At 33.0% G+C, this 13,685-nt stretch overlaps 1 protein-coding gene across 2 annotated transcripts in view; it reads right to left on the bottom strand.

Moving 5' to 3' along the window:
* CDH9 (cadherin 9) overlaps positions 1-13,685 on the bottom strand; it is a 136,383-nt gene that overhangs the window by 16,170 nt on the left and 106,528 nt on the right. For both annotated transcript variants that reach the window (XM_043600720.1, XM_043600731.1), the window contains exons 4-7: positions 11,291-11,410; positions 10,533-10,700; positions 8,303-8,490; positions 7,100-7,353 (exon numbers count right to left, since the gene is read on the bottom strand). In XM_043600720.1, coding sequence (XP_043456655.1) covers positions 7,100-7,353; positions 8,303-8,490; positions 10,533-10,700; positions 11,291-11,410 — 730 coding nt within the window. The remainder of the gene's footprint in view (positions 1-7,099; positions 7,354-8,302; positions 8,491-10,532; positions 10,701-11,290; positions 11,411-13,685) is intronic.

The raw sequence follows: 13,685 nt of genomic DNA, 5'->3' as shown, positions 1-13,685 counted from the left end.
TTTTTTTTTTTAAAGACCACTGGTATAATTTGTTAACTGAACACCTTCTGCAACAACAGGATGTGCAGAAACAGCAAATAAGTAAAAAGCACAAGAGAACTGAGGTGTGGAAGCGAACTCTGGTTTTACTTTGTTTGCTTTTAATTTTTAATGTTCTCCCATTAAGAATCTAACACATACCAGATCCCTGCATTTTCATCTAGCACAATAAATATGTAAAGTATATTACAAACACCAGAACAAATCAGTACTATGCAGAAATATGTCAAAGATAGTATTCCCTTTCCTTTCCTGAATTCCAGGTACATCTTTCCCTAAGTCAATATAATTAGGTAATAAGTTTGTTCTTTTCTTTCAATCCACTGCTTTCCAGAAATGTGTTTTCTATCTATGACCTATGGAAGTTTCATTGTCCTTCAATTGAGAATGTGGCTATATAATGCTTGAATGAATAGTTCAAATCTTTTTGTTGTTGTTTTTTCAAATATTAGTGGCATTATTTTTATTTTTTATTTTTATTTTTAAAATTTTTTAATTTTTTTTGGTTTTGAGAGACAGACAGAGACAGAGCACAAGTGGGGATGGGCAGAGAGAGAGAGAGACAAAGAATCTGAAGCAGGCTCCAGGCTCTGATCTGTCAGCACAGAGCCTGACACAGGGTTTGAACCCACCAATCATGAGATCATGACCTGCGCCAAGGTCAGAAACAACCAACTGAGCCACCCAGGCACCCACCATTATTTTTAAATAATCATAATTTGTAAATAAATAATAATAATTATCCTACTCTATAATAAAATCAGGCAACTATTAAGGAAACTGTTACACACACACACACACACACACACACACACACACTTATTCGCCAATTTCAGCTTAGGGTGGAATCATGTACATTTTCCTGAAGCAGCACTAAAAAAGCATTTTTTTTCCATCAGGTTTGTTGTGTACATACTTCTCACTTTGCAGTAAAAAAGATTTCTTCTAAAATTTGTTGAACTTTAAATGTTGAGTATAAAATAGGTGTGAAATGAGACAACATGTTCTTTCAGAACCTGTAAAGCTATAATCAACCCTATAACTTGAGAAATCCATGATTACTAATGGGGTGAAACAGAACTGACAACAGCTGCTAATTGTAATCATAATTTCATATTGCAAGTGGCAGATGTATTTCAGAAAATATGTTTGATGAACAGATTTACTGGTGAGTGAGAAATAGTTCCTCAGATTTCCCTGGAAAATGTTTGTCCATGATGCTTATCATAGCCTATTTTCTGCTCTGGGGATCAGTCATCCTTCTAAATTCTATAAGAGCAAACAAAAGAGTCACATATTGCGATGTTGTCTCCTTGTTGAATTATTGCTAGTGTTTCACACTGTAATTTGATACATAAATGTTTTCTTTGCATATATCTTTATGCAAACAGGAATCAGCCTATATGTTAACAGCCTTGGCAATATTTTAGAAATACAATTGAGGATAAATTTGTTTCTTCAATACTTTTCTTCTTTTCATAATTTCTGAGATTTTATAGGTAAACCACTGTACATTGTTTCTTTCTTTATACTTGAGTACTCTATAAAACAAATATTTTGGGGACAGATATAAACTTAAAATGTACCAGCCACTTTTATATACTATGAAGCAAGGTTGCAAGTTTATCAGTCTCTGAGCCAGAAATTTTACTGCTAACATTGTATCCTGAGGAAATTCCAGATATAGAAAAGTATATATTTATATATACACTGAGCATATTATATATCTATATCTATGTCTGTTTACATCTATATCTATGTCTGTTTACATATATATATGTCTAATACATATATATACAGGTCGAAAGACTGCAACTAAATTTTCATCAACCATGTATCACCTACATGGTAGTGTGTTATTTATACAATAGAAGTTTATTGAAAAGTTTAATGGCATTATCAAATATTCACAATTAATAAAAATACATACACTTCTATGTATTATAATGATCTCTACTTACTAAAATTAGGTGATTGATAAATTGAAAGTTTCAATACTTGATAAAAATAGAATAAAATGCCACTGAAGTATCTATTGAGAAGAGAATTATACCTGTCTTCTTTGCTACAAAATTTCCTGTGTAAGAATGACTAAATATGTTGATCAAAAACATGTTTAAAGTGATATTTTGAATGTCCCTTTGTAACAACTATAGAATAACAAGGGTTGGATTTGCCAGACTCTACACACACACACACACACACACACACACACAATCCACTAACACTAAATGAAATATATGAAACAATTATTTTTGAAGGATTAGACACCAGAGAACAATGACCATAATCTCAGAGAAAAGAGAAAGATATGAAATGATACATAAGACTTCCCTAGTTTGCCGCCAGGGGGAGGTTCCAGACAGTGAAACAGGAAGTGGGATCCCAGATGGAGTCTGTCAGCCCCCTCAGTTCAGGAGATAATGCTGATAGTCCATGTTGAAACCAAACGGCCTAGAATTTTAAAGATGGAGTAATTCAAGGGAGAGAGCTTCATAGAGAGGGAACTACCGAAATTTGAAGAGAACGCTACTCAACTTTTCAGCGGAGTTCTGATCAGAACTCACGTGGGAACAGATAGAGTGAAGCAACAGAGGTATTCAATCACAAGGATAAGAAGGAATGAAACTGTGAACTAGCCTGTCACAGGAAGGGTTCTAGTTTCCACCAGCCAAAGGAAAAAGTTCAAACTCAGGGGGCTTTGGTAGACTACTCAGAAAGGTTTTACTTGATTTTTTTTAAGTTTATTTATTTATTTTGAGAGAGAGAGAGAGAGAGAGAGAGAGAGCAAGAGGGGCAGAGAGAGAGGGAGAGAATCCCAAGCAGGCTTCACACCATCAGCGCAGAGCTGGATGCAGGGCTCAAACCCTTGAACTGTGAGACTATGACCTGGGCCGAGATCAAGAATAGGCCACTTAACCAACTGAGACACACAAGTGCCCCTGAAAGGTCTTGCTTGATTTATTGGGTAAAATTAGGTGTAGAAAAAGGGCACAAAAGCTAGGTCCAAAAAGATTAAGATGTTTCAAGTAACTTAATCACACATCTGAATGGAGCTCAAGAATATTTATGAAAATGCAAAGCTATCTAACACTAACCACAGTGAGAGCACAATGTTTGATATCCAATCAAAACTTACAGGCATGCAAAAAACAAGAAAATATGACTGAAAGAAAATATGATTGAAGAAAATCCTAGCAATTGAAAACACTGAGAAATAACACTTTTAGAGGAGAAACTATAACTTGTAAAATGAAAAATATTCTAGATGGAATTAAAACAGGTTAGATATTGGGGGGAAAAAAAAGCTTGGTAAACTCGAAGATGAAGATGAATGGGAACTATTTAAAATGACTAAGAGGGAAAAGAGAAGATTAAATAAACAGCACCAGTGCACTGTGTTACGTTTTCAAGAGACCTAGTATAATTATAATTAAATGTCCTTAAAAAGAAGAATGTAGGGCAAAAAAATATTAAAGAGATTACAGCTGAAAACTGTTCCAAATTTGAAGAAAGGCATAAAGCTACATATTCAGGAAGCTTTATAAACTTCAAATACAAAATGAATGAAGCATACTATAGACAGGAGCATCATAATCAAATTACTTAAAAGTAGTGACACAATTTAAAAGCATCCTAAGGAACAACTGACAAGTTACAAAGAGAACAATAAAGATTAGGGCAATGCAAAAGTTTTACTGTATTGGTAGAAAAAACAGCTTTGGCCTCTAAAGCTGTACCTCAATAAATAAAAATAAATAAATATAAATAAAAAATTTATTTAGCACTAAAATGTACGTATGAAAATAGGAATGAGTCTCAAATCAATGATCTCAGCTTCTGAATCAAGGAAATAGGCAAGAACAGCAAATGAAACTCAATGTAAGCTGAAGAAAGAATAATCAGAGAAAAAAAAAAGAGAAAACAAACAATTGAAAAAATCATTTAATCACACAGGTCAGCAAAAAGACAGAAGTAGATACAAATTAACAGTATCATGGAGGACTATTATTATTAGAGGTATCAAAAGGACAATAGGAATATTATGAACAACTTTTTTTCAACTTCGATGAAACTACCAAATTCCCTGAAAGATGAAGGAAAAGGAAAACAAAGCCAAACAGGCTCATGTAAGAGTTAAGATAAACTGAAGTCTTACAACTGGTAAGGAAATAGGATTTGTAGTTGTGACTCATAGAAAAAAGGAATATCATCCTTTGCTTTTAAATTGTACTAAACATTTAGGGAAAAATAATGTCACTTCTATGCAAACTCTTCCAAAAAATTAAAAGAGGATCTCTTATACTTAAGATTGCATTCTGTGAGACAGTTTTACGATGACTCTAAATCCAAACAGATGTTACATGAAAACAAAACTGTAAAATTATGTCCCAATGACAATAAGTGCTGGGGCCCCTGGGTGGCTTAGTCAGTCAAGCATTAATCTTGATTTTGGCTCAGGTCACGATCTGACAGTTCCTGAGATTGAGCCCTGCATCGGACTCTCCCTGTGCTGGAGTGTGCTTAAGATTCTCTCTCCCTCTCCCTCTCCCCTTCCCCTTCTAAAAAAAAGTGCAAAATTATTTTTAAACTTTAGTGAATTGAATTCAACAATATATAATAACAATAGCATAATGTGGCTAAGTGACATTTATCCCAATAATGCAGAGCTTGTTCAATATATGAAAAATAAATCAAACATATTTCATATTGAACATATGAAAAAACGCTCAACATATCGGCATAGAGATACAATTATACCCCTATTAGAATGGCTAAAGAGGCTCCCAAGTATTGGTGAGGCTATATAGAAACTGAATCCATCATAATTGCTGGTAAAAATGTAAAATTGTATAGCCACTTTAAACTGTATAGCCACTTTAAAATGTAAAATTGTATAGCCATTGTTTAACTTTAAATAATATGCTGGTTTCTTAAGCGTTAAATACATATCTGCTTGATGATCTGATCATAATTCTTCTAGGTATGTTTTCAAGAAAAGTGAAAACATATAACTATACAAATACCAATGCGCAAATATTTGTATATGTACTTATCAACTGATCAGTGAACAGGTAAACAAAATGTGGTATTTCTGTACATTGGAATACTTTTCAGCAATTGGAGGGATCAACTACTGATGTATATAACAACATGGAAAAGTCTCAATATGGTTACGCTAAGTGAAACAAGTTAGACGAAAGAGAATAAACACTGTATGATTGCATTGGTATAAATTCAAGAAAACAGAATCCATTCTGACCTATATCAACACAAACCCGATCGTTGTTTGCCTGGGGATCAGGGGTGGGTTTTGGGAAGTTTGAAAGGGAGGCATTAAAAAGACATGAAGAAACTTTTTGGGGTAAGGTATATCTACATTATCTTGAATTTGATGATGTTTTAATGGGTGTAAGAATATACAAGAGTTTCTCAAATCATACAGATTAAAGTTGTGCAGCTTATTGTTGGTCAATAATACCTTAATACAAGTGTTCAAAAAGAAGAATGAAAAGGTTGTAATTTTCTGGGGTGTCTGGGTGGCTCAGTTGGTTAAATGTCCGACCGGCTCAGGTCATGTTCTCATGGCTTGTGGGTTCGAGCCCCGTGTCGGGCTCTTTGCTGACAGCTCAGAGCCTGGAGCCTGTTTCGGATTCTGCGTCTCCCTCTCTCTCTGCCCCTCCCCTGTTTGGAATCTCTCTCTCTCTCATAAATAAACATTAAAATAATTTTCTTAAAAAGGCTGAAATTTTCTAAGCTAACATGTCTGTAGCTGGAGCTGATGAAACTCCCTACTGTGGGAAATGGGGAAAATGAAGAGAAACTAGACCAAATTCTGAGGGGCAAAATACATGTTTGCCTTTTGCATAATTTTGTCCCTGAGGGATCTACCTTGTATAACTGAAGTCAGTCAAATTAGTCTACAAATGCAGCACATTATATTAATTATCTCTAATTAGTAAACAGGTCATTAGGAAAGCAGAGTATGACTGCTAAAGAATTGGCTATGTATTCAGATCAACTGAAGTTTGAATCCTTGGTCTGCTAACTATTACACTGTGTCCTTAACTCTTTGCATCTCTATTCTTCTATAAAATTTGGGTGATAAGAGTTGTACCTGCCCAATAAAGTTGTAATGAGGCTGAGCTGAGCTAATAAATATATATCTCTTCAGACTCTCTAGTTTATACCAGGTGCTCAATAAATGGTAACCATTATTTTACAGAAGAAGGGATAGGCAACATGTTTGACAGTCTCATGTCATGAATTTAATGCCACAATCAGACACTCATCTTCAGCCACCCATTGTATTCATTCATTAATTTCACAACTATATTTACATTCCCCTTAAGAACCATATAAAACAATCACTTAAGATTCTGGCATATTTGAAATCTTTGAAATGGTCCATGCTATATTCAAACTTTGGGAAAGTATTTACGCTATACTATACAATGTGATACTAATTTTAATATGTTTTATATTTGTGAGTATCATTACTTTCTTTACTAATTCTCTGTTATTAGAAAAGGTTGACATATTGTTTTTTTCCAAAAATTTTGATGCCTAGTGACTATTTTTAAAAGATGTTTCCACATTTTCAAATTATCTCTTAATAGCATTCCTAGAAAAAATTTTTCTTCTAATTTATTTGTCTAGGTCATTTATTATTTGAACTATGACTTCTCCAAGAGAGGCAATGAGATAAGAATCACTACAGCGGAGGATTAAAATCACAGACTCTTAGAGCCAGATGGCCTGATTCTCAAACCCAGCTTTGCCACTGACTAATTGTTTGGCAAGTTATTTAAATGCTGTGTCTTAATATTATCATCTGCAGTCAGGTATAATAATAGGATCTACCTTGCAAAATGATGAGTCAAATACAAGAATATATTGAGATCACTTAGAAGTTAGTTCAACTAAGAATCGTGCTATGGAAGGATTTAGTCTTATCACTGTACTTGATCATACATAGTACCATGTTATTTTTTTCAAACAGCTTGTAAATGGACGATGATTATTTTTCTGCAAACTTAAATTATCACAAAATACTTACTTTATTAAATTGTTCATAGCATCTGGATCATATGCTGTAACCTGTCCAATGATGCTGCCCTCCTTTACATCTTCATCTACTTCTATCAAGTAATAAAGTTTACTAAACACAGGAGGCTCATCTATATCTTCTACAGATATTTTGACCACAGCTGTGTCTTTGAAAGGTCCCAGGTGTAGAAATCGTGGATCAGGGTGAGTGTTACTTGCATCCACTCTTAAAGTGTACAGCATTTTGCTTTCAAAATCTAAATTCTGGAGTTAAATAAGAAAAAATTAGTATAATATAGCAGATATGACAAGGGAAGACAATATTAAATTTGAATATCCAGCTCTGTTACTGGTGCCAGGAATTGTGATTAAAAAACTTCCTCAGTTATTGCTGCATAGGTATATCAAATAAACTAGTCATTTTTTGTTTTGTCTTACACTTATTCATAGGGGGTAACTGAATATAATGGTATGCACATTAAGACTGAATCCCACTTATTAATGCAATTCACATTTTGATGGTCACAGGCAAATGTATTATCTAATGGATATACAGATTATTTACTATTATTATTAAAGTTATACAAAGTTAAAATCAGAGTAAATATAAAATAAAGTAGAGATTTAGCAAACTGCTCATATAAGTTGCCCCCTTAGTTCCAACATTTCTAAAACTGATATTTTAAAAAGAAAAAGCATATTTCATTCATCTGAACACTATGGAAAGCAAGATGTGAATGGAAACAGAAAAATAAGGAAAATAGAACATGATCAATATTTAGCTGGATTACTCTAGATAAAGTTTCATAATGTTCTCCCACACTGCGTTAAAAATCAAGAAATCCAAAGTAAAACACACATCTTCAAGTTTCATCGGCTTGAAGAGACAAATTGGAATATTTTGAAAAGTGTGTGAAATAAAGTTATGACTGCATGCCTATTTTTTCAGCCAGGGAGAGTATAAAACAAGGACTTTCGAGGCTATCTGGTCCTACCTTGAGTGTCTGCTATAAGCACAAGCAATTAAGGCTTTGTATCACTTTTTAAGTGTCAGTGGTGAAGATGCGTAACTTGAGATGAAGCCACAACTATACCCCCTTCTATGAAGACTGTAAAGATGGGAAAAATAAATCCTAGGCTTTTCTTCCCTTAACTGAAAAGCAAAAATAAACTATAAGCACTCAATGAAAAAATGAAGACAGTGTAAAGAAACCTGTTTGACAGTTATAATCCCTTCCTGTGTGTCCTTGTCAGTGATGACATCAAACATGTCTGTTCCATCTCCTTCAGCAATGCTGTATTCCATTTCAGCATTCTCCCCCACATCAGGGTCATCGGCTTTTATCCTTCCAACATGGGTTCCAAGAGGTACGGACTCGGGAGAATTAAATTGATACGTACCTGAAAATTCAATCAGAGCTGTTTTGGCATTTCATCTTCAGATAACAAAAACCTTTCTTTTCCTCTGCCTTTTTTACTTCAATAAATTAATTTTAAACTGGGAGAGTTTTTCATCATATTGAATTGTAAGCTGTCAAAAATTATAGATTTATTAAATTGGAAAAATAATTTATAAAGGCAGAGCACTCTCACTTTGTAAATGAGAAATATAAGTTCCAGGAAGATTAAGTGGATGCTCCAAGGTTATTGAGATAACAGATGGTAGGCACGATATTAGAATCCAGAACTTTTACTTAAGAGGGCAAGAAAACCAATTATTTACCGCTTATCTGGAGCTTTCAATATTGTCATTATACATTTTCACAACTTTCAAATTATTTCAAAAACATGCACTTATTCTTATATTCTAGGTCAGAGATAGAAAAATAAACCCATACACAGGAATTTCCTTCCTTCCTTCCTTCCTTCCTTCCTTCCTTTTTGCTTGTTAATGCCTTTAAGGGATATGAATGTTTCTGTTTCCTTCAGTTCCAGCCAATTATATTGCATTGTGGTGTCCTTGAAAGGATTTTAGTTTGTGACAATTTGTTCAAGAATCAATAGGAAAAAGTTAAAAAAAAAAGTTAATGAAAGTTAGAAATGTTTTTAAACATGTAAAATGTGCTGCATTCTGTATAAGGCCAAAGGCCCTCTATATTAATTTATTTAATTCTAATATCCGTCCTCATAATACCAAGGTAGGGATGGGGCTCAAGGAAACAATCCTATAAAATTGAGAAAAACAGCATGCAAAACTAAGTCTCTCTGATTCAAAGTCTTCTCTTTGTAATTTGTTTGGTGATTAAGGAGGACTTCTAAATCCAGCTGCCTGGATTTGAATTCTCATCACTGGGCAAGTTAAATTCTCTAACCCTTGATTTCTTCATCTATAAAATTGGGTGATAATGACAGCAATCATCTCATAGTTTTTTTTTTAATGAGAATTACATGAAATTATGTCTTTTATATGTTTAGCCCGGGGATAGTTCTTAAACATTTTTTGTTATTACTACTATTATTGTTCTAAACCTTTTTGCTAAGATTATAATGGATCATGGAATTATAGAGTGCCAAGCCATTTGAAAATTCATCAAGTCATACTGTTTCAGTTTATATTTAAGGAAACTGAATGCAAAGTTTAGATTTATGTTAATTAGGCTTATTGTTCATATTCTTAGCAAACTTTTTAAAACATTTATCAGATACATGTGTCAACCATCCAAAGCTGAATCATCAAATAGTTTAATTTTGATTAGCTTGGAAAAATGCTCTAATGTATTAGATTCAATATCATAAATTTAAATTTGAGACCCCCTCAACTGAACATTTCAAAATAGGCCCTTCATATTTGTATTCACTGCAAAATGGAAAGGATTGGAATCTGTTTGTGTGGGAATTCATGGCATGCAAAGCATTCAGGATTTAACATACGTGCCTAAAATGGTGATGACTAAAAGGGTATTGACTGATTTGACCTTTACAAGTAGATAACAGATACTAGCAAACATGTCTCAGATGCCATCAGAAAGAAGGCATACCACAACTCAAAGGGCCATTAAGAAAAACAAGTGTTGCCATTTGAACCCATTTTGTGTTGATTGTAATACTAGTATCTGATATCTGAGACTTTAAAATATCAAGTCTGTGTTTTAGAATCAATTAAATAAGGGAGTATAATTCTTATATACAGATAGGATAACTGTGTATAAGATAATCTCAGATAACTGAGGTCTGACGAGTGACAGACATGGGATTTGAAACCAGGCTGTCAGAACTAAGAGTCCATGCTCTACACCGTGAAACAGATAAGAGAAAGACTGAGATGATCACAGCCAATATTGGGAAGTCAATTTATGGGAAATTATCATATTTTGTCGGAGGGATAGGTTGTGGATTTGTCTTTGTTCACAACCGAATAGTGAAAACACTGGTACAAATATAAGCCTCTATTCGTAGTGTGTTGGAGAAGGCTTCCTACACGAGAGAAATAAAACCTTCCTTACTCTGGGGAAATCGTGGAGGATTGTTGTTGACATCTGTCAGAGTGATGTTTACGGTGGTGGTTCCAGAAAGGCCTCCCATCTGGCCGCCCATGTCTTTGGCTTGTATAACCACTTGGTACTGTTCTCTATTTTCTCTGCTCATGTCTGGTAGTGCAGTTTTTATTATGCCTTTTAGAAAAAGTAGACAAATATTTTACAATTTAATCACTGAGTTCTAAGATTAACCTATGCAAGATCTATTTTATAGAAGTTCATCATAACAAACAACCAAAAAGCTGGTGTACCTAACTGTATGAAATCCATAACCAATTTAATGTAATGGACAGAACAGACAGAATTCTTCCACTGGCTATTGTACAGGGAATGAGCTTGGCTAAATCAATTTAATTATATTTTTTGATTTAAAAAAATTAACCTCATTAAAAAAATCTTCAGATGAATAAGCTTACTTAATTTGATGATTTTCACATTCTTTCTGTTTTGAGTATTTCCTAGGACACAAAAAGTGCTAAATTTCAAATTTTGTATTTGGTGTCGTAAATTTAAACTCTGTAGATAATAGTCTAAAAGGATAACAGTTCAAATAATCTATTTAAATAATATGAAATTTGCTTTTATTTCCATGGAATAACTATGGGGAATAAGTGGAAGCATGATACTGAATCAATAGCTCTTAAAATACAGAAAAATCTATAATTGTGCATCCGGATGTATTACATAATGAGATGAGAAAGAAACCAAGTATGAAAGGCTATTACCTGATTCTGGGTCCACGGAAAAATATGGCTGTCCTTGCAGTATGCTGTAGACCACTTTTGCACTGTTTCCATAGTTGGCATCATCTGCATCTGTTGCGGTCACTTGTATGACAGACGTACCTACACGAATCCCACCCACCCAAACAAAGATACTTAAATACTTCTAACTTTGAAATGGTCTTTCCAAAAAATTATTGCTCGTGGGTCATGTGGTGTGTTAGATGATGGCACATGTTCAAAGAAATGTGTTGAAATGATGCTGCCTCAAAACAACAACAACAACAAAAAACAAAACACTTCTCTTTTTCATTTTTTTAAAAATTTAAATACCCCGTAATTTTATTGTTTGAACTATCTGAGAAAAAAATCAGCAACCTATTTTATCACAAAAATGAATATAATGAGACAAATGCACTGCACTTTTAGTTGACCAAAAATATTGTGAGGAACAATTTTTCACTGAATACAATGTGCATGCAATTTTCAATTAATGCATTTCTTGCTTACTGGAAATGTATATTCAAAGATAAAACCAGTATTGGTAACATCCAGGTTGCTTTTTACCCTGATAAATTAAATGTATATTATACATAGAATAAAAAATAGAGGGACCCTGTTTTCATGGGGAAAAAATGGCATAAAATTGACCTGTAATTTTGTGTGTGTGTAAGATATAAATGATTATTAAGCATCTGGGCCTCCCTTTAAAATATAGTTAACACAGTCAAATATGATTACATCTATCGATATGCTACATATTAATTGCTGCACATAAGTAAATCAGTAGATATTTCCCCCCAAATTAAGAAAGTATAGATTTTGTCACATGCAATACTATAATTTAACACTATTCTGTTTAATTTTATTTTCTGAAACTTAAACCACTGTCTTTTAACTTTATCACAATTTTTTATATATGAAAGATAAAAAGGTTTTAAAGGGGCTAAACATAATGCAGTATATTAATGGACTTTTCTGATATCTCACTAATCGCTCTAAAGATTCAAAGCATGGTTGTAAAACTACTATTGATTAAAGCCTACCATGTATCCCTTGGGCAAAATGAGTTTGTATGACATTTTCTAGTATACTACATAGAATTTTCCGAAGTTTGACTCTGATTCTACCTAGATTGTGAAATTCTTTAGGACAGGGCAAATTCCACATTGGCCATATCACTTACTTTAAAACCCCCATACGTTACACACTCAGAACTGGTCTAATTTAGTTGTAATGAATGTTTCTCAAAATTTGCATGTATATGCTTAAAAATTATTAATTGTATGTTAAGATTATACTAACAGCTCATTTCCCATCAATGTATCTGAATACTAACACAGGAATCTAGCAGCATTCGTTTTTATGTGTTTTTTTTTTCAAAATTAATTAGCATAGAACTTGAGTTCTTTCTCTTGAGGCCTCTGTTTCCTCAGCTGCAACAGAATTGATATGTTCTGCAAGAAGACACAGTACAACTCACTCGTCCATCCCAGGGGTACTCCTTTGTCATTTAAAGAACACTCACTCATGTCCTAGCCAGACCAAGGCAAAAATAATAGTTATATTATAATATAATATGTATAATACAATAGAATACAATAATGTTTATAAGTTCAACTAAAGTGTTTTTCTGACTTATATTGAATTTTTAAATATAATTTTATGTGAACATATATTAGTGAGAATAATAATTATTTTCATACTTGAGGATTATTTGAAACATGAATTATTAAGTGTAATCAGTATTCTAAATGTAAGTAGTGAATTCATCAATTTCATGACCGGTATTTTCCTAACCAGTTTCATTTTTCTTTTACTGTGGGTATAATTTCATAGCGAAAACAGGTAAAAACACTTCTCTATACCTTTTGACACTTTTAATAATGTATTTTGCTGTTAAATTTGTTTTCTATTGTTTGCTTTTTATTGTAGGTATGTGATCTTTGAACATATCCAAAATACTTGATCTAAAAAAGAAAAAAATAATTCAATCTAAATAATAAAAATCAATTTTGTAATGTAACTAAAATGTTAAAAACACTCATATAAACTACGATCTGTTCTTGTAGAATCATGGTAATGATTAGGAATGCTGATAAACACTGACAGCTTAATACTATGATATTTATAATAGCAGAATGAAAAAAGAGAAGTACCTAATGTGTTGGACATTAGGGAATGGAGAGTTGTACTTTTTTTTTCATAAATGCAATGACTTATTATCAGTTAGTACTATTTAGCAATAAAATTAGAAGGTGGTTTTTACGTTTTTTGCACCAATTTCGTAAATATGTGTTTATAAAGATAAAAAAAGATTTTGATTTTTATCTCCCTCTGAATTTTCTGAAATACTTATAATTTTCATTTGCTCTCAAATAATCTAAATATTTTACTT

This window comes from Prionailurus bengalensis, chromosome A1 (genome assembly GCF_016509475.1).
Source record: "Prionailurus bengalensis isolate Pbe53 chromosome A1, Fcat_Pben_1.1_paternal_pri, whole genome shotgun sequence".
NCBI lineage: Eukaryota > Metazoa > Chordata > Mammalia > Carnivora > Felidae > Prionailurus > Prionailurus bengalensis.
This window is presented reverse-complemented; position numbering and strand designations above follow the sequence as displayed.